At 64.8% G+C, this 27,489-nt stretch overlaps 1 protein-coding gene across 2 annotated transcripts; it reads right to left on the minus strand.

The window, feature by feature from the left end:
• B3GAT1 (beta-1,3-glucuronyltransferase 1) lies at positions 1-26,930 on the minus strand. 2 transcript variants are annotated; one of them, XM_043914844.1, is made up of 7 exons: positions 26,728-26,930; positions 10,109-10,201; positions 9,853-9,999; positions 4,431-4,939; positions 3,734-4,030; positions 2,759-2,858; positions 1-1,712 (listed from the first exon to the last, which is right to left on the minus strand). In XM_043914844.1, exons 2-6 carry the CDS (start codon positions 10,110-10,112, stop codon positions 2,772-2,774), a joined length of 1,044 nt encoding a protein of 347 aa, XP_043770779.1. In that variant the 5' UTR covers positions 10,113-10,201; positions 26,728-26,930; the 3' UTR covers positions 1-1,712; positions 2,759-2,771. The 2 variants fall into 2 exon arrangements, with proteins under 2 accessions (XP_043770779.1, XP_043770789.1); XM_043914854.1 differs by lacking the exon at positions 26,728-26,930 and adding an exon at positions 12,759-12,920.
• Positions 26,931-27,489: the final 559 nt, after the last annotated feature.

Genomic DNA, 27,489 nt, shown 5'->3' on the forward strand with positions numbered 1-27,489 from the left:
GAGGGTTAAGACGGTTAAAAACCATAGTTGACTTTTAATTTTGAAACAAATTAAATACAGTTAAATTAAAACAGACCGACGGTGCAGCTGTGGGGGCCGCCCACCCCCCTGTGTCCTCGGGGCTCTGCACCCCCCACTCCCGACGGGGGAGCAAACAAGCTGTGGTCATGGACCCAACCCTGGCTCATAACGAACTCATTCCCAACGAAGACGGAAGCTGCAGTCCACCAGGGTTATAACTGTAAATAAATACACATGCAGCTAAGAGAGGGTGTTAGGTGAAGACAACTGAACTAGTATCTGCCAAAAAGAAAAAAAAAAGAGACAATCCCGTTTTGTGGTTCATCACCAATTTCCTGAAAACCAGCCCTGTCTTTCTGGCCAAGACAGTGGCCCAGCCAGGCCAGCTGACCCAGCGTCCAGGGTTGGTCCAGGCGAGCGAGGCCGCGATGCCCGGCGCAAATTCACCCACTCAGCTGGTCGCTGTCACCCCCGTGGTTCCCAGGCACCCGTGTGCCCCGCAAAGCAGCTCAGGGCTCTGGGTAGAGGGCCGTGGAATGCTCCTGTGGCCACGGTGAGGAGGTAAACCCCTTTCAGCACAGGCCGCGATGCTGTTTGGCACTCTGGGTCGCTGCGCGGAGGCCACCGCCCCCGAAACCCAGGAGCAGGCTCTCGGCAGCCCTCGGACCCTTCCAGCGAGGTTGAGGGGGGTGGGGGCTGTTAGCGTTAAAAGTAAACACCTGTTCAGGGGGCGCGGGCCCTTCCTCTGCCACTCAGGGGAGGAAAATTGTGCTTCCGGCGGTCAGGAGCGTGAGTGGGGGCTGGCAGAGGGCTGGCCCGCGGGAAAGGCAGGGGGACCAGCGCCTCCCTCCTGGCGGGGGGCTGTGTGGTCGGGGGGATGGGGTGGGACTGGAAGCCAGCTGACTGCGCGCCCCATTAGGGAGAAGCGAGGTTTTGTTTCCCACTCTGTGTCACGATCTGCCAGCAGTCTGGGCTCCGTCTCCCGCCTTCCGGGTCCAGGTCACCTCCGTGCCCTTCTGTCGACCCCTCCGCTAGGCCAAAGACCCCCGGCCGGGGGCGGGAAGGACACCGCCCGGCCCTTCCTCTCTCTGCTCCTGGCCCACCTGCCCCTTGATCCCCGCCGGCCGCTCTGGTGGGGGGCGTCTGCCTCCCCAGTCCTGGTCCAGGCGTGGCGGTGGGCGGGAGGCTCCTTCCGCTCTGGGCGGGGCCGGGTGTTGGGGCGAGGGCCTGGAGGGGCTCTGCTCCCTCCGAGAGGTGAGGTACGGACCCGCCTGCCGGGCGCTGACGGCCCCAGGCTCTGCAGGCGGGAGTGAGGAAAGCACGCTGGGGGCGGCCGGCCTCCTCTCCCGGGAGCAGCTCGGTCCGGACGCCAGGGGCTGGGGGCCGCCGTCCCGTGACCGTGGGGCCCCGTGGGGCCAGGGCCGCTCTGCGGGGCTCTCACCTCCGTCCCAGCCGGGCAGTTCCCAGGTTAGGGGCCCATGGCGTCGACTCCGTAGGACTGCCGGGCGGGTGGAGCACAACACGTCTGGGGGTTCTGTGCTTCAGGGTCTCCTTCCTTCGTCCCGGCCTCGGGCCGGGCTCTCTGAAGGCCCCACAGGGAAGGGAGGGGGGCAGCGAGTCCACAGGAGTGCGCCTCGGAGGGACACGGCGGGGGAGAGAAGGCGGCCAGGAGCAGGTCTCAGAAGGCGCTCCTGGGGGGAGAGGGCGAGGGGGCGGCGTGAGGGGGGCCGCTGGGAGCTGGGGTCCACGGAGCACCCCCACCCCCGACCCCCGAGCAGCCAGGAGCGTGCTCTGTCTGACCCAGTGTGGTCTCGTCTTGGCCAGGTGATCTGCCATGCGCTGGGTCACGACCCCGCGGTCTCCTGCGGTGGGGCTATTGCGCGCGAGGCACAAAAGCTGCAGCCTGACTCGGAGGCCCGAAGACCAAGAGAGCCCCACTCCCAGCAAGCCTCCAGCTCTGCTGAGGTCACGGGAGGCCCCCAGGAAGGGCCTGGCTGAGCCGGTCACTGGCACAATCCACTCAGCTTTCCTGTCTCCTTCCTGTGCCTCTAAAGCATAGATGGAGCCTGTGAATTACTTCAGTGCCGGATTTTAAAGGGCCAAATAAAAGCAGCAGCAGTTGGGCAGTGCCAGAGACTGTTTCTGGTGCCCCAACAACCCCTTTTGCAAATGAAGAAAATGAGGGAAATGGGAGCCTGGGAGCTGGGCCAGGCTCTGGAGTCCACGCTTCCACCTCAACCGAGGAGGAAACCACGCAGACAGAGCCCGAGTGAGTCCACACAGCAGGGCCTCATATGGGGACAGGCTTGTGGCCAGAATGGGCCGCCACGAGGCGGTGCTGGGAGGTGAAGGCCTCCAAGCAGCAAGGAAGGGGCCAGGTGTGCAGGGACCCAGGTGTGCGGGGGCCCAGGTGTGTGGGGGCCCAGGTGTGCGGGGACCCAGGTGTGCGGGGACCCAGGTGTGCGGGGGCCCAGGTGTGCGGGGACCCAGGTGTGCGGGGAACCAGGTATTCGGGGACCCAGGTGTGCGGGGGCCCAGGTGTGCGGGGACCCAGGTGTGCGGGGAGCTTGCCACCTGCTGACTTCAGTCCTGCCTCCTCCACTACGTGGGGCCTTTGCCGTGACTGTCATGATTAAAGACCAGGAGGAAACACCTTGGCAGATTTACTCTGCACCCAAGCTTGGGTGGCCACTGAACTGAACTGAACCCAGGGCATCACTGGCTCACATCCCCCTACCTGTGTCCGGGGCTCAGATCTCCACCGTGGGGTCAGTGAAACCTTTCTTGCCCTCATTCACCAACACCGGTTTCTCAGTCCGCGTGTGCCAGACCAGGATCTGTGTGTCCAGAGACAGGAGACCACGTGGGGCCGGCCCCGACCTCGCCCTCCTACCCTTGCCCCTCCCTTCCAGCTCTTGTTCCAGCAAGACTTTCTCCATTGTTCTGTATTTCTACCTACCCCCTCATTCTTGCTCTTTGTACATAGGCTGCCTTCACAATATCTATTGGAAATAGAAAATCTGCAGCTACAAAAAAGAGACAGAGTGGTCCCAAGTTTCCCTCTTGCTTCTCATCCTTCCCTGTGCTTTTTGATAGGTCTTGAGGGAGACAGTTCTAGGGCCACCAGCTCAGCTAAGCGCCAGCCTGGTCCCCAGCCGGAGAAGCCCAAACTGGAAGCAAGATGTGTCTGTGCATGTGTGTTCATGCCTGTGTGTGCATGTGTACTGGGCATACGTGCACATGTGTGCACACACTTGTGCTTGTGTGCATGTGCATGTGTGCACATACATGCATACATGTGCACCCGTGTCTGTACCTGTGCAGACTGGACATGTGCAAGTGTGCATGCAAACACATGTACCTGTGTGTCTGTGCATGGTGGTGCGTGTGCACTGGCATATGCATGTGTGTATATTCATGTGTACGCATGTGCCCATGTGTGCGTGTGTGTGCACACATGTAGGTGTGTCTGGCATGGAAGTGTGGAGCCCAGCTGATGTGTGGTGAGGGAGGGATTCACTCCTCGGCTCTGCCTGCCTGGGGGCCCCCTTCTTGTCCCCCCGCCCACCTTTGGTGTGGCTGCCTGAAGGGCCGTAGACCACCCACTCGGGAGGGAGGCTGGCTGTCCACTGGCAGTGCAGGTCCCTGATTAGCAGGAGCCTCGCAGGCAGGAGCTGGCCCGCACTGCGCGGCAGGCTCGGCGGGGGCCCACCTTGGTGCAGTTGGCTGCCTTGGGCTCCAGGTCACTGAGGGTGACAAGCTCGCGCAGCAGGCTGCTCTCCTGGTAGCCGCCCTTCACGCCGCGCAGCTTGAAGTAGGCCTGGCTCCGCTGCAGGATGAGCCGCAGGTTGACCGCAAATCCCGCCATGTCTATGGCAAATGGCCGGTGGGGGTCGAACACCGTCTTCCAGCCGACCACCTTCCCTGCCCCGTTGACCCTCGGGGCCTCGTACCGAAGGCCCCCGACGAAGGCGACGGGCCACACAGACACCCTCCTGGTGCTGCGCATCTAGAGGGGAGAAGAGTAAGGACACCTGGGCCGCCCAGGGCGGGCATCTGCGGAGGACTGGCCTTGGCTGTGAGCAAGGCCACCCTGCAAGCAGCTGGTGCTTCCCTTGTCACGTGACCTGTGCTTTGTCCTTTGCTGCAAAAGCTCTGTCTCCCCGATTTAGAGTCTGAAAGGACTCCCTCCGCTACCCCAATGTCCTGATTCCCAAACTTGGGGGGTGGGGGGACACTGAGGGTGGACGGGGAACCCGCCTCCCCTCCCCCACTGGAAGCCCTCCGCCAGACAGTGCCCTGAAGCCCGGGCTGCAGTGGGTTGGTCGGTCTGGGAGCCCCATGCAGGCCTCCACCCCCTTCGCCAGGTTCCCCGCCCTCCCTGGTCTGCGTGCATCTGCAGCCCGCACCTCCTCGAAGAGCTCCAAGCTGTAGGTGTTGTCGTCATCCGCGAAGTACACGACGCCTGGCTGGCTGGAGTTGCGCGGGAAGGTTTCCCGCAGCCAGCGCAGCGCCAGGTTGCGCTGCATGGTGCCCCGAGGGATGCGCGGGTCACGCGCATCCCCCCGCAGCTTGTAGTTGCGCGGCGTCTCCACGTGCAGGTGCGTGTAGTTGAGGCCGGTGTCCCGCAGCAGGCGTGCCGTCAGCGGGGTGCGGCGCGGCGCGTCCTCCACCACCAGCCAGTGCAGGTTGGGCACGTGCAGCAGCGTGTTGGCCAAGCGAGTGAGCTCTGCCTTCTGCACCGGGCGGCTGTAGGTGGGCGTCACCACGTGGATGGTGGGCAGCGTGTCAGACCAGGGCGGGGGCCGCGTGTACACGTACTCTGTGCGCACCACCTCCACGATGTCCCGGTCGGACATGCAGTACTCCCTGGGGTCCGTGCCAGGTGGCGCCTCGCGCCGGGGGTCACCACTATCATCTGCAGATTAGAGGAGGGGGTGTGGTGCTGGGGGGTGTGGGGACAGTACTGGGGTACTGGGGGTACAGGTACTGGGTACAGGGGTACAAGAGTGCTGGATCCAGAGATACTGGGTTCAGGGGTAGTGGGTGTACAGGTAAAGGGTACAGAAGTACTAGGTACAGATACTGGGTATAAGCACTGGCTACAGGGTACTGGGTATAGGAGTGCTGGATACAGAGATACTGGGTACTGGGGTACTGGGGTACAGGTAGTGGGTACAGATACTGGGTATAGGGGTACTGGGTATGAGCACTGGGTCCAGGAGTACTGGATACAGAGATGCTGGGTTTGGGGTGCTGGGGATACAGGTACTGGGTACAGATACTAGGTATGGGGTACTGGGTATTAGCACTGGGTACAGGGTACTGGGTATAGGAGTACTGGATACAGAAATACTGGGTACAGGGGTACTGGGGGTACAGGTACTGGGTACAGATACTGGGTATAAGCACTGGATACAGGGTACTGGGTATAGGAGTGCTGGATACAGAAATACTGGGTACTGGGGTACTGGGGGTGCAGGTACTGGGTACAGATACCAGGTATAGGGGTACTGGGTATGAGCACTGGGTACAGGGGTACTGGATACAGAGATGCTGGGTATGGGGTGCTGGAGATACAGGTACTGGGTACAGATACTAGGTATGGGGTACTGGGTATTAACACTGGGTACAGGGTACTGGGTATAGGGGTACTGGGTATGAGCACTGGGTACAGGGGTACTGGATACAGAGATACTGGGTACTGGGGTACTGGGGGTACAGATACTGGGTATAAGCACTGGGTACAGGGTACTGGGTATAGGAGTGCTGGATACAGAAATACTGGGTACTGGGGTACTGGGGGTGCAGGTACTGGGTACGGATACCAGGTATAGGGGTACTGGGTATGAGCACTGGGTACAGGGTACTGGGTATAGGAGTGCTGGGTATGGGGTGCTGGGGATACAGGTACTGGGTACAGATACTAGGTATGGGGTACTGGGTATTAACACTGGGTACAGGGTACTGGGTATAGGGGTACTGGGTATGAGCACTGAGTAGAGGGGTACTGGATACAGAGATACTGGGTACTGGGGTACTGGGGGTACAGGTACTGGGTACAGATATCAGGTATAGGGGTACTGGGTATGAGCACTGGATACAGGGGTACTGGATACAGAGATGCTGGGTATAGGAGTACTGGGGGTACAGGTACTAGGTATGGGGTACTGGGTATTAACATGGGGTACAGGGGTGCTGGATACAGAGATGCTGGGTACAGGAGTACTGGGGGTACAGGTACTAGGTACAGCTGTACCAGGTACAGGTACTGGGTACAGAGATACTGGGTACAGATACTAGGTATGGGGTACTGGGTATTAACACTGGGAACAGGGGTACTGGGTGCAGGAGTACTGGGGGTACAGGTACTAGGTACAGCTGTACTGTGCACAGGTACCAGCCCGCCCGGCTCTCCCCTGCTCCTCCTGTGGGAGAGTCAGTGCATGCCTGTCTGGGGTCCTGGGGGCTGAGGCTGATGGTCGAGGCTGGCTGCCTGACACCCTCCCCCGGGTCCTCCTCTTTCTGACTCCCAAATGACACAGAGATAACCTCTCCCTACACCTGGCTTTCAACAGCTCGGAGCTGTTTAAGGGCAGCTGGCCAAACTGCAGCGTCGCACCCTGGGCTCCTGTCTGTGCCGGGCTTTGTATGACGAAGCGCCTGCCTTGCGGCCCACGCCCTCCTCCCCTCCCAGAGCTAGCCGAGGAGCCCGGGCACCAGCACTCGTGCCCGGGGCAGCTTTAGTGCTTCGTTGCTACGCGCCCTGTGGCCCCAGAGTCCAGGAGCACCTTGCCTGGGTGCCAGATAGGCTGGACGGGATCAGAGCCTCCCTCTCAGGCTGTCGCCTCCGTCCTCCCCTCCCCGTCCCCCTCCTGCTCCCCCGGGGGGAAGGGGCCTGCAGCGGGCTGCCCCAAAGGCGCTCTGGGGCCTGACTCAGAATCTAGCTCCCGAACCTCGCTGCAGAGTGTGGGGCTTCACCACGGCACTCTGTCCCGGGGGTCTGCCCCTGGTGGGCAAGATGCTTCTGGATCCTGAGCCCGTCCCTTCTGACCGCCGATGTCCCGTGTTTGGGCCAGAGGGTGAGGTGGAGACCCGCCTCGGCTGCTCCCGGCCTGTGTGTCTCCTCACACCGCACGTTCCCGTCATGCGCTCTCAGCCCCTGGGGCCTTGCCTGTGCCCCACCAAGCCGTGCACCCAGGAGGGGCGTGTGTGGAGCCGGGCAGAGGCCCGCCTCCGTGACACGCAGGCATGGGAGACCCTGGAGGTGCCCTGCTCCCGCCAGGGTGGCTCTGATGGTCAGGCTTTCTCCTACATCTGCGTCCCCGTGGGGAGCCAGCAGCCGCTCACGGGGGGACAGCCCACAACCCCTCCCGTTCTGAAAGTGCCCCCCTGCCCCCGAGGCCTGTCCGGCCGTGTGAAGGACTTGGGCACTCGTTGCTCCGGGGCCATCTCAGCGGGAGGCGGGACGGTCGGAGGCCAGATCTCGGAGTCCGAGCTCTGAGGCTCAGACCCCGGCTGGCTCTGCACTAACTGCACGACCCTGAGCCGGGCGCCTGGCCTCTGGTCACTGCTGGCAGCTGCTAAGGAGAGCTGATAACTGCGTCTCCTTTATCCAGGTTCCGTGTGGGTTCAGGGGCTTGGAACACAGCCCGGGCTCACAACATCTCCCCTGTGCAGAGGGGGACGGTAAGATGCTCTGTTCCTCGTGGCTTCTTGCAACTATGGAAAGGGCGGTGGGAGCAATCCCCTGCAGGGAGTGAAGAGGGCCCCGGGAGGCCGGGCTTCCTACGGCTCTCGTTAGCACGCGGGTGTGGGTGCAGGAGCTGGCCTGGGGCTGGGCACGGGGCTCCAGAGTGACAGATGCGTCCCCGGCTCTGAGAGAGTTCCCACGGGCTAATGACCCCCACTGGGGACACACGGCCCAGGTGGGAGCCTGCCCCCGGGCTGTGGGTGCAGGGTGGGGAGACCGGAACAGGCAACCAAGGGGACTTTCTGCAGGAGTTTTGGGTCAAACTGGGAAAAGAAAACTAGCTTGCAGAGAGCAGCTGCAGACCAGGACATAAATAAGGATTAGTGTATCCTGCTGTGAGCAGAGCTTTGGAAACCGAGGCTCGGGGAGGACAGTGCGCTGTCACTGACCCCCGCCCTCCCCCATCTGCCCTTCAGTCACGCCCCCGCAGGCGGCTCTGAGCCCTGGAGCATCTGCGAGCCCGAGAGGGGCTGGGTCAGGGCTGCCGCCGCCTCCGCGTCCTCAGGGCCCCCATCGCCCTCTGCTGCTGCCTCTGTCCAGCATCGCAGCTGCCCTGTCCCGTCTCTAGGCAGGACCAGCTTGCTGAGCACGGCAGCCTGGGGCCCCTCAGCCCAAAGCGCTGCCGAGACCGGAAGCACGTGGTGTTGCATCCCACGTGACAAACCTCGCGAGGTGCTGCGGCGACAACCCTAAAAGGACAGGCAGCGGCCCTGGGGTCCGGGCTTAGGACGTGGCACTCTCACTGCCGTGGCCTGGGTTCTGTCCCTGCTCAGGGAACTGAGATCCCACGAGCCACTCAGCTCGGCCAGCAAGGAGCGAGGGGAGGAAACGCCGGGAGACGGTGGGCGCTGAGCCGTGCTCCTCCCAGCCCTCCCGGAGGAAGCTTCAGGCCCCCGCAGGGATGACCAGCCTGACGCGTCACGGTGCGGGCCGCCCACCCCAGTCTGGGGCTCTCGGCCCTGCCTGCTCTGGGGACTGGGGGCTGCGTCAGGGCTTCCTGTCGCCCTGAAAGGCTTTCAGTGACACAGGCTGGGAATCCTGCCCCCCAACCCCGAGTCCTCCATGGTGCACCCCCGGAGTCCTCCTGTGGGGCATGCCCGACCCCTGAGTCCTCCATGGTGCACCCCCCAGCCCTCCTGTGGGGCACGCCCGACCCCCCGAGTCCTCCATGGTGCACCCCTGGAGTCCTCCTGTGGGGCATGCCCGACCCCCGAGTCCTCCATGGTGCACCCCTGGAGTCCTCCTGTGGGGCACGCCCGACCCCTGAGTCCTCCATGGTGCACCCCTCAGCCCTCCTGTGGGGCACGCCTGACCCCTGAGTCCTCCATGGTGCACCCCTCAGCCCTCCTGTGGGGCACGCCCGACCCCTGAGTCCTCCATGGTGCACCCCCGGAGTCCTCCTGTGGGGCACGCCCGACCCCTGAGTCCTCCATGGTGCACCCCTGGAGTCCTCCTGTGGGGCACGCCCGACCCCCCGAGTCCTCCATGGTGCACCCCCCAGCCCTCCTGTGGGGCACGCCCGACCCCTGAGTCCTCCATGGTGCACCCCCAGCCCTCCTGTGGGGCACGCCCGACCCTCCGAGTCCTCCATGGTGCACCCCCCAGCCCTCCTGTGGGGCACGCCCGACCCCTGAGTCCTCCATGGTGCACCCCCGGAGTCCTCCTGTGGGGCACGCCCGACCCCTGAGTCCTCCATGGTGCACCCCCCAGCCCTCCTGTGGGGCACGCCTGACCCCTGAGTCCTCCATGGTGCACCCCCCAGCCCTCCTGTGGGGCACGCCCCCACCCCCATGCCCTCCTGTGCTGCATGTCCTGGGCGTGGGTGCAGAGGAGAGCCTGTGAAGCTCTGAGCCTGTGTGCATGGCACCATCCAAGCCCCAGGTCAGCCCCCAAGGGTGCGGTCGTCAGCCAGGTCGTCCCCAGGTCCCCTCTGGCTGAGCAGGGGAGACTCAGGCCTGCAGGCTGCGGTCACCCGTCAGGGGAGACTCAGGCCTCCAGGCTGGGGTCACCCCGTCAGGAGACTCAGGCCTGCAGGCTGCGGTTGCCCCGTCCGCGAAGCCCGGCAGGGTGGGACTCACCCTTGCGCGCGGTGAGCAGGGGCGCGATGGTGCTCTGGTGCCACACGGTGACCAGCAGCGTCCAGGGGAGCACGATGAGCACGATGGCGAGGACGTCCCGTCGCTTCGGCATCTCCAAGGCTGGCTGGGCCCACAGCTCCTCGTGAGCTGGGCAGTGGCCGTGGGGGGGAGGAAAGCACATGAGTGGGCCGGGCAGGCCGGGCACGGGGCCGCGGGGAGCCGCACGCCAGCCCACGGGCCTGACCACTCAACCCACCCATTGCCGACGCAGCTCTGTGGAGTCCGGCCCGACCGGAGTCTGGGAAGGGGTGCCGTCCGCGGTGGGTCAGGAGCCCTGCGGGGTGGACACCTGCAAGAGGGGACAGAGAGGCTGGCCGGAGGTCTGGGGGGCCACCCCACAGGGCCAAGGACAGGCGGTGCCCCTTGGTCCAGACACCCCGGCTGGTTCCCCCAGCTCACCCCCGGGCCTGTTTGCTCTTTTATGAAGTGGGCAGTGCACACTCAGGGCTCAGACACCCCTGCCTCGGTTCCCCTGGCTCAGTCCTGGGCCTGTTTGCTCGTTTATGAAGAGGGCACCTACTTTCCAAGGCTTTAACGCCTGTGAGCCTCGCAGCCTGCCGCCGGGTGGACGCAGCGAGCACTCAGGGTGACGGCCTTGTGGCTGTGCCCTCGTTTCACAGCCTGGATGAAGGCATCTGCTCAACTGAGTCCTCAGAGGACCGGCCAGTGGTGTTTGGAGGTGGGTTCTGGGAGGGTGCATCCTCAGCTAGTTTGGGCAGGACAGGGCCTGGACTGTGGCCGTGGCCGGGGGTCAGCCGAGGGGCTCGGGGGTCAGCCAAGGCGCTCGGGGGTCAGCCAAGGGGCTCGCGTGCCGACAGCTCCCTTCCAGGCCAGCTGAGCTCGTGACGAGGGACTGGTGCCCTGCCTCCTGGCAGCCTGGGGACTGTCACCCCTCGTCCACCCCCCACTTCTGTGCTGAGAGCCCTGCAAGACGCCTCTGGGCCCACAGGGGCGGCCCGGGGAGAGGACAGCCACGGCTGGCCTGGTCTGGCAGGCCGAGCCCCCGAGCCCGCCATCCACCCAGCCGCAGGCAGGCGGACATCCGTCTCCCGCGGGACTGGGAGCCAGGCTGAGCAGGACTCTTGGAGGTGCTGCGTCTCTCCTCCCTGCCTGGTCCTCTCGCCTGCAGCCCTCCCGGCAGGCAGGTGCTCCTGGTGGCCGCCTCGGTCCATCTGCGTGGCCTGCTTGGAGCAGACAGCAGACAGGCCCGGGGGTCAGATGGTGCGGGCTCGGGGCAGGTTCCTGGACCCTGAGCTGCCTCCACGTTCCCGGCCGCGGCCCCGCGGGAGGAGGCCAGAGGCCACACTGCCTGCCCATCCGGGTGTCGGGGTGCCTCCCCGGCCAGCCCCACCCACGCTGAGCCCACGGGTAGGAAGCCGAGCGCCGGGTCGGGGCCTCGGTCTGGCTGGCCGCCGTGGGCCGCGCAGGGAGGCCTCCTAGGGGTGTGGGTCCCCCAGGGCTTTTCCAGCGTCTGGCCGTGGGGGCTGGCCTGGTCTGGGCACTCGGGCACCCGCCTCCACTGTGGCTGCCCCTGGGGAGCACTCTCCGCTCCCTGAGTCCTCCCGCATTCCCTTCCGCCCGGTGCTCGCCGAGGCCACAAGTGATGGCTCGTGCTGGGGCCAGACCTGAACCCAGACCCTCTGGGAGCAGGGGAAGGAGCGTCAGGCCCCAGACCCCCTTTAGGGGCAGCCCCCTGAAGGTCCTGTCCCTCCCAGAGAGCAGGAGGGGGACAGAGGCAACGGCCTGAGGGGGACGCTCTGATCCTGTCCAGTCTATCTGGTCAAAACATCTTTGACGGGAAGGAGGGAGAGGCAGGAAAGCTCTAAAAATAAACTTAGCCATAAACCCAGTTGTGCATTAATTACTTTGGAAGCCATTACAGCTTGAAAACCCCATAACTTTAATGGAGGCTATTATAAGCACGGCAGCGAAGTCGTGGAGCTAATTACCAGGTGGTTATGAAGCGGAGCGGGGAGCCCCCAGCCTCCGAGGGAGCCAGTTGGCCAGCAGGGGGCCTGTGGGGGGCAGGCCTGGGGCTGGGTGGCTAAGACCGCGGGTCTGGGGGCCTTGGGTGGGGGCGTGGGGTAAGGCAGGTGGAGCACCCCAGACCCAGAGGCCTGAGTCTGAGAGGGGGCTGCAAGGATGAACAGGGGCCATGGCCCTGGAGGGGTGGTGGGCAGCCGGCCTGGGGTCCAGCCTCGAGCAGGCCGCCTGGAAGAAGCTGGGCGAGCTTGGCTTCGAGGCTCACAGCAGCCTGCCTCCTGAGACTGCAGGGACTCGGGCAGAAAGCTCACCCACACCCCACACCTGGGGAGGAGCCGGTTTAGTCCCACTGGTGGTGGACAGGGCCCTGCTGGATTCAGGGGCCGTGTGGTGGCGGCGGCAGGGAGTGGGGTGGGGACGGGCAGGTGGCCATCAGCACCCGGCCTGCAGGGAGGAAGGCTCCACACAGCTCTGTCCTGCCACTCAGGGAGGTAACTGCAGAGCTGGCGTGTGCACATGTGTGTATGCGTGTGCACATGTGTACCTGCGTGTACACGCGTGCATGTGTGCCTGCATGCACACTGTGTGTGCATGTGCATGTGTGTACATGTGTGTGTGCATGTGTGTGGTGGAGGTCAGTTACCGGGATGTGTACAAGCCACGCGTGTCCTGCCCACCGCCCAGCCCGCGGTCCTTTCCCTGATCAAGTGCCTGTCACCAGCCAGCGCGGCTCTGCCTGCGAGGCCAAGGATGTCTCGGGAGCTCACGGTCCGCGGGGAGTCACCCCCCAGGGCACCGTGCCCGCGGCCTTGACAGTGACTTCCCTGAAGTGGTCCGCGACTGGGGGACACTCAGTGAGCGACCTGCACGGCGTCCTTCAGCATTTGTATGATGTTTCCCACGGTCTTCATCTCGCCTGGAGAACGTTTTCCCGGACTCTCCTCGTGGAACCTTTGGAGAGCATTCAACTTCTCATAGAAACAAGGGCTTTCTTTCTTCCTTTCCGGCTTGAATTTCTTTTTTCTGCCATATTCTGTGTTGATAAGGGGCTTCCCTGGTGGCTTGACAGTAAAGAATCTGCCTACAATACAGGAGATGCAGGAGACCTGGGTTCAATCCCTGGGTCGGGAAGATCCCCTGGAGGAGGGCTTGGCATCCCACTGCAGTCTTCTTGCCTGAAGAATCCCATGGGCAGAGGAGCCTGGTGGGCTGCAGTCTGTGGGGTTGCAGAGTTGGACAGACTGAGCGTGTACAGAGATGACGAGAGCATGCAGGGCCATTGCAGACGGATGAGGAGCAACCTTACAGATTCTGGGGAGGCCGCAGCTCCCTGACCCAGAGGGCCCCCCGCCTGCCTGCAACGCTGACAGGCCAGGGCGTCGGTCCTGAGTGGGTGGAGGGGACTCAGCTGGGCCGTGAGGACAGCAGCCGCCCCCGTCCCTGGGAGCTGAGTGCCCGGGGCTGTGCAGATGTTGGGGCCGCGAGGGAGGAGGGGCTGGTTTGGAGAAGCTGGGCGGAGGTCAGCGGAGGTCAGCAGAGGTCAGCGGGCAGGATGCCGGGAAGGGCCGGCTCACCCTCGGCCTCAGATGGTCCCCAAGACCCATAGGAGCCCTAACAGGACTCAGCATCGACCCCGCGGCCCCTGCACAGGACAAGCCCGAAGCCACAGCTAGCCGGCTCCCACCCCGAGGGTCCACATGCATCAGCTGGCCCCAGCCTCCTCCCCGGCCTCCTCGTCCCCCTGGCTCCGTGGGGAAGGGGCAGCGCATGGCGGCCGCTGTCCCCCGGCTCGGCCCTCACCCCTGGAGCGTGTGGGAGAGGGGGCCTCCCACCCCAGGAGGGCTCGGACAGCCCCTGGGGCTGCAGCCCTGCCCTGGGCAGGCGGGGTTCCTTCCCTGCAAGCCACAGCGGCCTCTGAGGCAGGCAGGGCAGTCTCAGCCCCATTTCACAGGCTAGGAAACTGAGGCCTGGAGGGCCCGGGTCAGTCTCAGAGCGCGCACACCCGCCCTATGCACACTGTTCCTGCCGGCAGGCCTGGCCCCTCGGGCAGCGCCAAGGACCCGGTTCAGCCAGGAGGGGCTCTCCACCGGCCCTCATGGTGGGGGCTGGAGGGACCCCAGGCCTGGTGCCATCTTCCTCTGCTCTGGCTGAGACCCCAGCCCCCGGCCGGGGCGGAAGGACGCCCACTCGGCTCAGGCTGGGCTGACGGCTTCGGGCTTCTTCCACACAGGAGTCAGGAAACAACAGTCCGTCGGTCATGTTTAAAGCGGCTCCTTGGTTTTTCTTCCAGTTATTCAGAAACAGCCTTGGGATCGGGTTTGGATTCTGACTCAGTAGAGTGGAGACAGGGTCTGGTGTGCGTGGTCCCCTGCACTGCAGGAATCTGAATGGCACAAACCAGCAGCCCCAGTGGCTTGACTGACGTCTCCGTCTTCGGGCAGAAGGTCGTCCACACGCCCCACAGCCCCCTAGCAGGAAGGCATCACCCGGGGTGTGTCCTGGGTGCCCTGGGCTGGGCCCGAAGCACACGCATGCCCTGCAGCGTGACTCAAGGTGGGGACACAGACCACAGGGAAAGTGGGCCACCCAACAGTGGCCGGCCAGGGCGTGTGCCCCTGTGGAGAGCCGCCGCTGGAGGGCCTTGGGCGGCTGTCCCCTCCACAAGGCCTGTCACGGCCCTGCTCAGGGGTCTGAGTATCCCCGAGCCCGCTGGCCACCTTGCAGGAAGCCTGGGCCCCAGCTGGGCACTGCACCCCACCTCAGCACCGTCTGATTGTAATTCAGCCCCACAGTGGCCGAAGCACCAGCCCCCTGCCCCCAACGCAGTCTGTAGTTTCACTCGGGAGGCAGCGGGGCTAGGTCCATTCTGCGAGCTCCTCGGAGCCACCGCCCCGGGTGACGTCACACATGTGTGCACGTGTGAGCTTGTGGCCAGCACCGCCTCTGAGTGAGTGCATGTGTGTCTGTGGGCACATGAGTGTTCCTGGGCACATGCGTGGTCTCAGGGCGCAGAGGCCTCTGAGGAACATCCCCCAGGAGAGGCTGTGTGGACGCAGCAGGCAGTCACCCTGGCCCCAGGACACGGCCCCGCCCGAGTCCAGTGTGGCCGCAGAAAACACCCTGGAACACGTGCTCAGTGCTCAGCCCCAGGCCCCGGAGGCGTGGGGCAGCTCAGGACACGCTCAGGACACGCTGACACGCAGCGCATGGGGCCCTGGGCACCACCCTGGGTGCGCGGGGGAGGGAGTCAGGGCTCTGATAGGAAAAGAGGGCAGAGGCCGGGGGCCGGGGGCCTGGGTGTCCGGGGCCGCGCTGGCCCAGGACAGCATGCAGAGCCTGCAGGCCATGGGCGAGGCTGCGCTCAGCCGGGCTGGGGTGTCAGCGCGTGGCCGTCTGTCCCCCCCACCCTGCCCCTGCTGTCTGGCCATCCTGCTTCTCTCTGCCTGTTTCCCTTGGAGCTGGTGGCCTGCGGTTTGGGGCGGGGGGGCGGGGGTCCCACCCGGTGGTTTCCAGGGGAGACCACCTGGCGCTCTGAGCCCTTGGCCTCACCCCCGAAGCTTGCCCGGCCCCACGCATTCTGTGGCCAGCCCACACCCTGCGTGAACCCGCTGGTCTCACTGGTTCCGCGTCCGTCTGCAGCCCCCAGGCCAGGGCTCCTCCAGACCCCAAAGGTCCCCGCACACCGTGGGGGCTGCACTGTGTCTCTGGCACTGAGTCTCCTTTGCAACGCTCATCGGGCACTTGGGGATCCGCTGAGGGGTCCGTGGAGAACCTCGGCACAGGGCCTGGCCCGCAGAGAGCGCCACGAAGGCTGCGAGATGTGAACTATCACAGCAGGGACAGCAGCAGCTCGCTCGTGACTCCAGCTGAGCGCACGCGTCTGGCAGAGACGGGACGCGGGGTCCCTGGCTCCTCCTGGCCCAGCCAGCCTCGGGTGGCTCTCACAGCAGGTTCCTCCCGCCCTCAGACGAGGCTGTACCTGCAGGCAGTGTCCGCAACGTGGACTCCGGGGAGGGGTGAGGAGCGGGGTGTGTGCCAGGGCTAGCCCTCTCCACCCCGACCTCCGGGCTCTTGGCGTGGGTGGCTGCCTGGGCGGCCTGCCATGGCCTTGGGGCACCCCCTGCGCCCCAACTCTAGCCCTGTCCCTACCCCGATGCTGGGCGCGGCCAGGGCATGCCCAGCACTTGGGGAGGGCAGGGGTGCCCCGTCTCCCTCCATCTCCAGGGCAAGCGAGCTGAGGCTCCTCCTTCGGGCTTGGGGCTGAGCTTGGAGATGGGGGCCATGGACACAGGGCCGCCTGTCTCTCCTGCCGCCCCATTCCTTCCCTGGGATCAGCTGCACCCACGTCGTGAGAGACACTGGGAGAATTGAGCAGAAGGTGCGGCTCCGAGCAGGCAGTGACCCGGCGGGGGGTGGGGTGATGGACCCAGGGTCCCAGTCTCAGCCTAGACCCCACCCCAGAGGGAGGGGTGATGGACCCAGGGTCCCAGTCTCAGCCCAGACCCCACCCCGGGGGGGTGATGGACCCAGCGTCCCAGTCTCAGCCTAGACCCCACCCCAGGGGGAGGGGTGATGGACCCAGGGTCCCAGTCTCAGCCCAGACCCCACCCCGGGGGGGTGATGGACCCAGGGTCCCAGTCTCAGCCCAGACCCCACCCCAGGGGGAGGGGTGATGGACCCAGGGTCCCAGTCTCAGCCCAGACCCCACCCCAGGGGGGTGATGGACCCAGGGTCCCAGTCTCAGCCCAGACCCCACCCCAGGGGGAGGGGTGATGGACCCAGGGTCCCAGTCTCAGCCCAGACCCCACCCCAGGGGGAGGGGTGATGGACCCAGGGTCCCAGTCTCAGCCTAGATCCCACCCCAGGGGGAGGGGTGATGGACCCAGGGTCCCAGTCTCAGCCCAGACCCCACCCCAGGGGGAGGGGTGATGGACCCAGGGTCCCAGTCTCAGCCCAGACCCCACCCCAGGGGGAGGGGTGATGGACCCAGGGTCCCAGTCTCAGCCCAGACCCCACCCCAGGGGGAGGGGTGATGGACCCAGGGTCCCAGTCTCAGCCCAGACCCCACCCCAGGGGGAGGGGTGATGGACCCAGGGTCCCAGTCTCAGCCCAGACCCCACCCCGGGGGGGTGATGGACCCAGGGTCCCAGTCTCAGCCTAGACCCCACCCCAGGGGGGGGGGTGATGGACCCAGGGTCCCAGTCTCAGCCCAGACCCCACCCCGGGGGGGTGATGGACCCAGGGTCCCAGTCTCAGCCCAGACCCCACCCCAGGGGGAGGGGTGATGGACCCAGGGTCCCAGTCTCAGCCCAGACCCCACCCCGGGGGGGTGATGGACCCAGGGTCCCAGTCTCAGCCTAGACCCCACCCCAGGGGGAGGGGTGATGGACCCAGGGTCCCAGTCTCAGCCCAGACCCCACCCCGGGGGGGTGATGGACCCAGGGTCCCAGTCTCAGCCTAGACCCCACCCCAGGGGGAGGGGTGATGGACCTTGGGTCCCAGTCTCAGCCCAGACCCCACCCCAGGGGGAGGGGTGATGGACCCAGGGTCCCAGTCTCAGCCTAGATCCCACCCCAGGGGGAGGGGTGATGGACCCAGGGTCCCAGTCTCAGCCCAGACCCCACCCCGGGGGAGTGATGGACCCAGGGTCCCAGTCTCAGCCTAGACCCCACCCCAGGGGGAGGGGTGATGGACCCAGGGTCCCAGTCTCAGCCTAGACCCCACCCCAGGGGGAGGGGTGATGGACCCAGGGTCCCAGTCTCAGCCCAGACCCCACCCCAGGGGGAGGGGTGATGGACCCAGCGTCCCAGTCTCAGCCTAGACCCCACCCCAGGGGGAGGGGTGATGGACCCAGGGTCCCAGTCTCAGCCTAGACCCCACCCCAGGGGGTGATGGACCCAGGGTCCCAGTCTCAGCCCAGACCCCACTCCAGGGGGGTGATGGACCCAGGGTCCCCAGCCTCAGCCCCAGAGGGTGGTTCTGTCCCCCAGGTGCATGGGACACAGTGGTGGTCCAGACAGGCTGAGCCTCACGAGGTGTGGGCAGAGGGCCGCCCCACGCACGGGTTCTGCAAGGGGCCGGCTCCTCGCCTGGGGTCCTGGGTCCTGGCGGGGCTGTCCCTTCGCTGGTCCCGCCTGTAGCCGTGGCCATGCTCTTGCCTCCCCCTCTCCCGGGGCTGTTGAGCACACTGGCCCTGGTTGGCACTGGACGGTCAGGGAAGGCAGGGCTCCATCCTCCCTGCTCCCCAGGTGCCTGGCTCTCAGAGCACAGAGGTGTCTGCAGCCCTGGGAAGGAAGGGCAGTGGGAAAACACCACCGTGGACCGCCTCCACCCCACGGTCTGGCAGTAAACGGCCTGCCCGTCTGAGGACTGGGCTGGCAAGATGCATCCACATGGAGTGACCCAGCCCAGCAGGGACCAGCGCTGACGCTGCTCTGACACAGAGACCTGGAGGACGCTGGGCTCGGGAGGCACGGCACAGCCGGACCAAGCCCCTGACCCGCTCACAGAGGAACAAGGTTGTGGGACTCGGGCGCAGGGCAGAGGCTGGGGGCCCGAGCTTGGGTGGGGGCTGGGGAAGCACACAGCTTCCAGCGTGAAGGATGGGGAAGTCCTGGAGCTGGATAGGCGCGCACTGGGACGTCCTTGGCACCTGGAACACTTAGGAGTCGTTATGGTGGTACATCCTAATTGTGCATTCTGTGACTTTCTGCCACAGAAAAGAACCTATCATCCAACAGCTGTGCTTGGACGGGCCAGCAGTGACACACAGGACTGGGCCGGGTGGCACCTGCATGGTCCCAGTGCCAGACCTTCCTTCTGGCTGGCATGGGGGTGTCTCCATGAAGAAACACACAGCGGGCACGTCTGGGGGACGCGCCCCACGGGTTCCAGGTAAGGCCCCAGGAGTGCGCAGGACATGGTGAGAGGATGGCATGCACACACGGACGTGCATGCACACATGCGCACAGTGCAGACGGCTGGGTTTCCAGCTGGGGGTGTGGGGAGGGGCGGAGGCATGGATGCTGGCTCCCAGAGGGAGGCTTACGGGAACAGGAGAAAGTCCACGTTGGCACAGGGTGAGTTAGGCAAGCAACACTTCACTTCACCTTAGAGGCTCAGAGGATGAAAGAAAACAGAACAACCTGCTCAGAGGCCATAGAGCAACCAGAGCACAGAGGCCTGGGGGCAGAGGGTGTGCACACCATGTGATCAGAGCGTGGTCAGAGTGTGTGTGTACATCGTGTGGTCAGAGTGTGTGCACACCGTGTGGTCAGACTGTGTGTGCACACCATGTGGTCAGACTATGTGCACACTGTGTGGTCAGAGTGTGTGCACACCATGTGATCAGAGCGTGGTCAGACTGTGTGTGTACACCGGGTGGTCAGAGTGTGTGCACACCGTGTGGTCAGACTGTGTGTGCACACCATGTGGTCAGACTGTGTGCACACTGTGTGGTCAGAGTGTGTGCACACCATGTGATCAGAGCGTGGTCAGACTGTGTGTGTACACCGTGTGGTCAGAGTGTGTGCAGACTGTGTGGTCAGAGTGTGTGCACACCGTGTGGTCAGACTGTGTGCACACACTGTGTGGTCAGACTGTGTGCACACCGTTGGTCAGACTGTGTGTAGTCAGACTGTGTGTGCACACCGTGTGGTCAGTGTGTGCACACACTGTGTGGTCAGAGTGTGTGTGTGCACACCATGTGGTCAGACTGTGTGCACACCATGTGGTCAGACTGTGTGCACACTGTGTGGTCAGACTGTGTGTGCACACCGTGTGGTCAGACTGTGTGCACACCGTGTGTTCAGAGTATGTGTGTGCTCACCGTGTGGTCAGACTGTGTGTGCACACCGTGTGGTCAGAGTGTGTGTGTACACCGTGTGGTCAGACTGTGTGTGTACACCATGTGGTCAGACTGTGTGCACACCATGTGGTCAGAGTGTGTGTGTGCACACTGTGTGGTCAGACTGTGCACACCATGTGGTCAGAGTGTGTGTACACCGTGTGGTCAGACTGTGTGTGTACACCGTGTGGTCAGACTGTGTGCACACCATGTGGTCAGAGTGTGTGTGTGCACACCGTGTGGTCAGACTGTGTGCACACTGTGTGGTCAGAGTGTGTGCGCACACCGTGTGGTCAGACTGTGTGTGCACACCGTGTGGTCAGAGTGTGTGTGCACACCGTGTGGTCAGAGTGTGTGCACACCGTGTGGTCAGTGTGTGTGCACACCGTGTGGTCAGACTGTGTGTGCACACCATGTGGTCAGACTGTGCACACACCGTGTGGTCAGAGTGTGTGTGCACACCGTGTGGTCAGAGTGTGTGCACACCATGTGGTCAGTGTGTGCACACCATGTGGTCAGACTGTGTGTGCACACCCTGTGGTCAGTGTGTGCACACCGTGTGGTCAGACTGTGTGTGCACACCATGTGGTCAGACTGTGTGCACACACCGTGTGGTCAGAGTGTGTGTGCACACCGTGTGGTCAGACTGTGTGCACACCGTGTGGTCAGACTGTGTGTGCACACCGTGTGGTCAGACTGTGCACACACCGTGTGGTCAGAGTGTGTGTGCACACCGTGTGGTCAGACTGTGTGCACACCATGTGGTCAGACTGTGCACACACCGTGTGGTCAAGGTGTGTGTGCACACCGTGTGGTCAGAGTGTGCACACCGTGTGGTCAGACTATGTGCACACCGTGTGGTCAGACTGTGTGCACACCGTGTGGTCAGACTGTGTGTGCACACCGTGTGGTCAGAGTGTGCGCACACCGTGTGGTCAGACTGTGCGCACACCGTGTGGTCAGAGTGTGTGTGCACACCGTGTGGTCAGAGTGTGTGTGCACACCGTGTGGTCAGAGTGTGTGTGTGCACACCGTGTGGTCAGACTGTGTGCACACCGTGTGGTCAGACTGTGTGCGCACACCGTGTGGTCAGACTGTGTGCGCACACCGTGTGGTCAGACTGTGTGCGCACACCGTGTGGTCAGACTGTGTGCGCACACCGTGTGGTCAGACTGTGTGCACACCGTGTGGTCAGACTGTGTGCACACCGTGTGGTCAGACTGTGTGTGCACACCGTGTGGTCAGACTGTGTGTGCACACCGTGTGGTCAGACTGTGTGCACACCGTGTGGTCAGACTGTGCACACACCGTGTGGTCAGAGTGTGTGTGCACACCGTGTGGTCAGACTGTGTGCACACCATGTGGTCAGACTGTGCGCACACCGTGTGGTCAGAGTGTGTGTGCACACCGTGTGGTCAGACTGTGTGCACACCATGTGGTCAGACTGTGCGCACACCGTGTGGTCAAGGTGTGTGTGCACACCGTGTGGTCAGAGTGTGCACACCGTGTGGTCAGACTATGTGCACACCGTGTGGTCAGACTGTGTGCACACCGTGTGGTCAGACTGTGTGCACACCGTGTGGTCAGACTGTGTGTGCACACCGTGTGGTCAGAGTGTGCGCACACCGTGTGGTCAGACTGTGCACACACCGTGTGGTCAGAGTGTGTGTGCACACCGTGTGGTCAGAGTGTGTGTGTGCACACCATGTGGTCAGACTGTGTGCACACCGTGTGGTCAGACTGTGTGCACACCATGTGGTCAGTGTGTGCACACCATGTGGTCAGTGTGTGCACACCGTGTGGTCAGACTGTGTGTGTGCACACCGTGTGGTCATAGTGTGTGTGCACACCATGTGGTCAGACTGTGTGCACACTGTGTGGTCAGAGTGTGTGCACACCGTGTGGTCAGAGTGTGTGTGCACACCGTGTGGTCAGACTGTGTGTGCACACCGTGTGGTCAGACTGTGTGCACACACTGTGTGGTCAGAGTGTGCACACACCATGCAGGCTGCGATTCACTGGTCTAATTAAAGTTTCCTGTGTATTTTCAATGCGCCGCCTGTGGCCCGAACCAGCTGACCTTCCCTGGGGCCCTGGCAGGACAACGTAGGTGCATCCTCCTGCCAGCTGTCCCAGGAGGACAGCGGAGGCCTGGCTGGCTGGTGGGGGAGGGGTGCCCGGTCCCATGGTGGGCCTCTCACCCTCTGCCTGGGTGGCCTGTCTCCATCCTAAAGAGCACAGGGGGCCTGAGACGGGAGTGCGGGAGTTAGACTCGGCTATGTCCGGGACCAGGCACCAGGGTGCTGTGTGACCTGAAATAGGAGCAGAACAGCCCTGGGCAGCTTCCTGGTCCCTAGAAAGAAGGACGCATCTTCAGATGCAGAACCCTAACTCTGGCCGGATGGTCTTCCGGGCCACCACCAGCTCCCAGACCTGCTTGCTCTGCCCCCCGCCTTCTTGGCGGATGTGGACGCCCCCACCCTGCTCCTGGGGTGTCGATCGGGGGGCTGACTGAGGGCAGGGTGCGGTTGGGGCAGGACACGGCCACACGCCTCATGCGGCTGTCGTTTTAGATGAGGAGATGAGGCCCCGGGATTGAGTCCGCAATGAGCGGCCGACACAGCTGGGCCTGGAGGCAGACAGCAGCTGGTCACGGGGCCTGCCCGGCCGGGGGCTCCTCTCCCTCAGGACGAGGGCTGGGAGCCAGGCAGAGACCCCAGGTCCCCGCCACCCCCGCCTGCCCAGACGCCCTGGAGGCCGGAACCTTGTGTGCTAAGCAGGGCCCTTTGGGGGCAGCTGGGGGAGCTGCGCTCACTCGCAAAGGCGGACACGACCGAGATGGTGTTGGGCTCACCGTCTGGCCGTGGCCCCACCAGCAGAGGGGATGGGCTCAGGGCCGTGGGCGATGGAGGCAAGGCTACACCTGGGCCCCTCCACACACCAGGCACACTGCGTGTCGTCCAGGTGTCTGTTGGATGAAACGTTAACTGAATGAATAATTTTAAAAATTGCTGGGAGTTCCCTGGCGATCCAGTGGCGAAGACTCCACGCTCCCAGTGCAGGGGCCCGGGTTCCATCCCTCAGGAAACTGGATCCCACATGCGGGAACTAAGAGTCTGCAGCTGAAGATCCAGTGTGCCGCAACTAAGGCCCGGAGCAGCCAAATTTTAAAAAAAGAGGCAAAAATACCTGCTGAGCAAAGGACCTACTGCTCGTGTTCCAAGTGAGTAACATGATTCACTGTGATTCTCCTTCCCACCTCACAAGCATCCCGTTATCATCCCGCTCAGAGACGAGACCCACGGGAGCACAGGCAGTCAGGGGCGGCCCCGGGGCACACAGCGTGATGCAGAGGGTGTGCGTCCCACAGCCCACGCTCTCCACGCCTGCAGGCGCAGGGCTGAGCCTAGGGCAGCGCTCGCCAGGGGCACTCAGGGACGCTGGGCTCATCCTGGACGCGTCCGTGCTGTCCTGCGGGGCGGCCACAAGCCCTGTGCATGCCTGAGCTCACAGAAAGCGCTGGCGTGACTGGGGGATGCCCGCCGGGGGAGGGGGCAGCCGTGCCATGTCCAGCTGGGCTCTGCGGCTCCCAGCGCTGGGTAAGTGAGCAGACGAGCGCTCACCACTCCCCACGGAAGGAAGCGAAACAGGGCGGGGGGAGGAGGAGGCGATGGCATGTGCTCAGCCTTGTGCGGGGTCCACGAGGACCTCAGGCTGGGTCCCTCCTGACACCTGCCCTCTGATCCCCATGGCCCCGGCCCCTCCCCCTCCTTCATGAACAAGGACCAGGGCCCCTGTCCCCTGGCTGTGGGGCAGGGGACCCCCTGCTCAGGGCTCTGATCTCGGGGAAGACATCCCCAGTCCAGCCAGCTCTTGGAGGTCCACCCTGAGACTCCCCGCCATCGAGCTTCTGGGCGGCAAAGCCCCAAGCCCTGCCAGGCGCCTGGCGGGGAGGCCACTGCCCTGCTGTCAGCTGCTGCGCTCAGGGAGCAGATTCATTTTAATATTGGCTTGAGCTAAACCTCATTAGGAAAGTAAATTTGCTGTAGCTGCAGGAAAAAAAAAAAAGGCAACCCACACAGTCCTTCCTTCCAAAGCTAAGCTAAACAGAAAACCTGATCTGACTGGGGCCCGCTTGACGCTTTCCCTCCCTGGCCTGGCCCGGGGCCCGGGGCACAGAAGGTGCTCAGTGAGCGACTGTGGAACGGGCTTGGAGCGCCCCCGCCCACCTGGCCAGCTGGCAGCACCCACACCAGTGGCCACCGGCCTGGGGTTCCTGTCAGCTGCATGGATTTCGGGGGGACACTGGCTGAGACGTGCAAGGGCCGCACCGACCGCAGATTCCACACGGAAGCGTGTTGCTGCCAACTCAGGGGGACCCTGAGTGTGTCTCCCCCAGCTGAACGGCAGGGGCAGGACCAGGCCTCGGGCCTGGAGGTGGCGGTCTGAACGGAGAGTGGGCAGCAAGGCTGATGAGGCGGCCCCAGGGTGGGCCTGAGAACGGCTATACCATTCAGAGCCTTCCGGATGCCAGGGGCTCACGGGGACGGAGCAGACGCAGACACTACGGTGACGCCTCTCGAGCACTTCACCTACGGACAGCCTGGCAGGACAGGCTCCTGGGCCTCCGGGCCTTCAGGAATCAGGGCCTAGAGGCCTCCGCTTTCCCTGAAGCCCTCCCGGCCGATCACAGGGACCAAGGCAGCCTCAGCCTGGCCAGCCTGTGCCCCACACGGCATCACCTCCACGTGCCCACCCCACACGTTCAGCAGGCCCCGCAGAGGACTTCTGGCCTGCAGGCCTGGGCTGCAGGAAGGCTTCCCTTCTCCTTCTCCCCAGAAGGCGTGGGGGTGGGCACACGCAAGAGGGTCCCTTCTGCCCAGGGCTCCCCCTGAACCCCGCGCTCCCCTGTGTCTCGGGAAGACCATCCTTGGGGGGCCAGCCCCCTGCCCTGGCCGCTGGCTGCCGACGCGGGCATCTTGGAAGGAGGCCCGAGGCTGCCCCCGCGCTGCTGGGCCCCCGGCGCCCACGCTTCTGTGTCTTTGTCTGCTTTCTCCCGCTGCTGCTCCGCCTGCCTCGGACTCTCAGATTCTCTCTTCCCGAGACCGGCCTCTCCTCCCGTCCAGCGCTCAGCAGAGGGGAGCGCTCAGCCCCTCCTCTGGCCAAGCTGGACCAACATGCTTCCCTGACCCTAGAGCCTGGTTCAGGGTCAGCTCACCGCTGGACCCGCCACATTTGTGAAGCTTCCGCCCTCCTCATCACCCAGTGCTCACAACCAGGGAAGGCCAGCCACCCGGGTCCCCTCGCCCCTCAAAACCATAAGGGGGAACCCAGGTGTGTCCAGAGACAGCGGCCAGGGGCAGGGCTGGCCCCCCGCTTCCTCCTCTGGAGCCCCCGGTCTCCACCAGCCCCCCTTCAGATGGGCCCGTCGCTGCTGCTCATCCGGAACCTCTGTGCGTGCGTTCAGTCCAGCGCCCATGAGCTGCCAACACACCCCAACGAGGAGGGGCTCACCCACAGGCAGGCATGAAACGGGCACAACAGCTGCCTGGCGCCAAAGGGGGCACGGATCCATCAAGCCTCCCTGCTCCACCACCGGGGCAAACCTTCTGCGCCCCCCAAGATGGGAAGAGGGGGATGTGTGCAGCCCCAGAAGCTTTGGGGGTGCTGGGCATGGACTGGGTGAAGTGCAGTCTCTCTGAGGGTCTCACGGGGGAAGGGTCTTTGTTCTAAACAAAGGAAGGGGACTCAACGTCAGGTCCAGTGAGGCCACTAACAGCCCCCAGCTCAGCAGCTTTGGAGGGGACACCTCGGTCTCTGTGCTGGAGGCAGGGAGCCCTGGGGGACAGAAGGTGGATATGGGGAAGTGGGAGCCACTGTCCAGTAAAGTCACACGCCCACAGCCCCGTAACTCAGGGAGCCGTGAGCCCCACCCTGACGCAGCCACACACAAGATGTCACCGGCTGCCCCGGGGACATCCCCACCCAGTCCTGGGCAGCAGTGCACGTCAAGACCCCAGTGGGTTCCCCACCCACCCACCCAGTACCCACGCGGAGCTGCCCCCACCAGTCTGGGGCGACCAGCCGTCTGCAAGGCTGGCCTCAGCATCCAGGCAGAGATCCCCAGAGTCCCGCTGCCCCAGCTTCTACAAGAATCCATGCAAGCAGCGTGGGGCTGGAACTAGGCCTGGCCAGGGCAGGACAGGCATAGGGCTGGGGAGGGTGCTGTTTCTGCCTGTGCCTGCGCGGTGGGGGGCGGGTTCTCTCAACCTCAGCTCCAGCCCCAGGCCGTCACCTTGTTCCTGGCCTCCCTTCCATCCTCTGCTGCCTCACATCCGTCTGTTCCCCTAAGCTGTGGGCTCTGGTTGGGGGGGGACTGGGGCCCCAGGCTTGAGCCCAGGTGTTGGGCTGGTGATGGACTCCTTCCGCCCGCTGCACGCCCGTCCTGACGCTCGGCCCCCTCACCACCGCTCAGCCCCCGGCCTCACGGGAGAGTTGCAGACACGTAACTTGCCGGTGGCTGAAGCCTCTGGGCTTGGGGACGAGCCTGGGGGACCCGGCGCAGCGGTGCTGACCCCCGACTCCAGGCCGCCAGGAACCACCTGCTGAGGTGGGAGGAAGGGCCCCAAAAGGCGAGCTAAGAGCCCGGCCTGCGGCTGGCCGCTGCTGAGAGCCAGCTTCCGCTTCTTGACGCCCCGGCCAGCGCCACCCAGGCCTTGTCTCGCAGCAGCCCCTCGACTGCGGCGCCTCCTGGCCCCGGCCGGATGCTGGCCAGCTCTCCAGCCGCCCCGCTGCGAGCAGCACCATACGCGCGCGCGCGCGCGCACACACACACACACACACATACAGGCACACACACACACATACAGACACACACACACACACACACACACACACGGGCGCGCGCACAGGCGCCCGGAGGACATGGCTCGGGTGCCGATGCGGACGCATAAAGGGGCTCTGTACGCGGCGGTGGGGCCACTGACCTGCGGCGGCGAGTCCGGATCGTCCCCGGCGCGCTCCATCTCGGCGGCGGCCCCTAGGCGCCGGTCCCCGCGCCCCCCGGCTGCTGGCCCCGGCCACGCGCGCCTCCGGCCCCGGGGGCTCTCGGGCTGCGGGTCCCCCGAGGCCCCTTCATTGCCGCGGGGTCAGCGCCGCCCCGGCCCGGCCCTTCTGCGCTCGGCGAGGCGGCGGCCGAGCCCGCGAGCGCGCGGGGGGCGCGGGGCGGGGAGCCAGGCAGGGAGGTCGGGGGCGCGGTAGAGCGGGGAGAGCCGGCCGGGCGCGGGGCGGAGGCGCGGGGCCGGGGCGCGCGACCGGGGCCAGCAGACCGGGCCGGCGCGCAGTCCCCTCGGCGGCGGACGCGCCCGGGCCGCCGCGGCTGTGACAGCGCCGCCAGCCCCGCCCCCGGCCCGCCCCCGGCCCGCCCGCGGGGTTGGTGCCCACCGCTAGCCCCGCCCCGCGCCCCGCCCCGCGCGCGAGCTGCCGGCTGGACCAGAGCCGCGGACCGCCGGTACCAACCCCGCGGGTGGGGGCGGGGGCGCCAGGAGGCGCGGACCCCCGGGTGGGTATCGCCCCGCGCCCCGCGCCCCGCGCCCTCCCGGGAGCAGGAGGCCCGGCTCTGCGCTCTGAAGCGGGGCTGCGGGAGGGGGCGACACCGCCAGGTCTCGCTCCTCGGAGTTAAAGCCCCCCGCCTCCAACCCCGCCTCCATCCCGGCCGTTCCTGGCGCACAGTTCGGCAGCCTTTCTCA

Source organism: Cervus elaphus, chromosome 1 (genome assembly GCF_910594005.1).
Source record: "Cervus elaphus chromosome 1, mCerEla1.1, whole genome shotgun sequence".
Classification (NCBI taxonomy): Eukaryota; Metazoa; Chordata; class Mammalia; order Artiodactyla; family Cervidae; genus Cervus; species Cervus elaphus.

What these genes read in the sequence shown, in the direction of transcription:
- B3GAT1 (XM_043914844.1), bottom strand. An exon ending in CCTGCTCACCGCGCGCAAGG is followed by an intron (nt 4,940 to 9,852) that starts GTGAGTCCCACC and finishes TCTAATCTGCAG; the next exon opens with ATGATAGTGGTGACCCCCGG. An exon ending in GCTTGGAGCTCTTCGAGGAG is followed by an intron (nt 4,031 to 4,430) that starts GTGCGGGCTGCA and finishes TCTCCCCTCTAG; the next exon opens with ATGCGCAGCACCAGGAGGGT.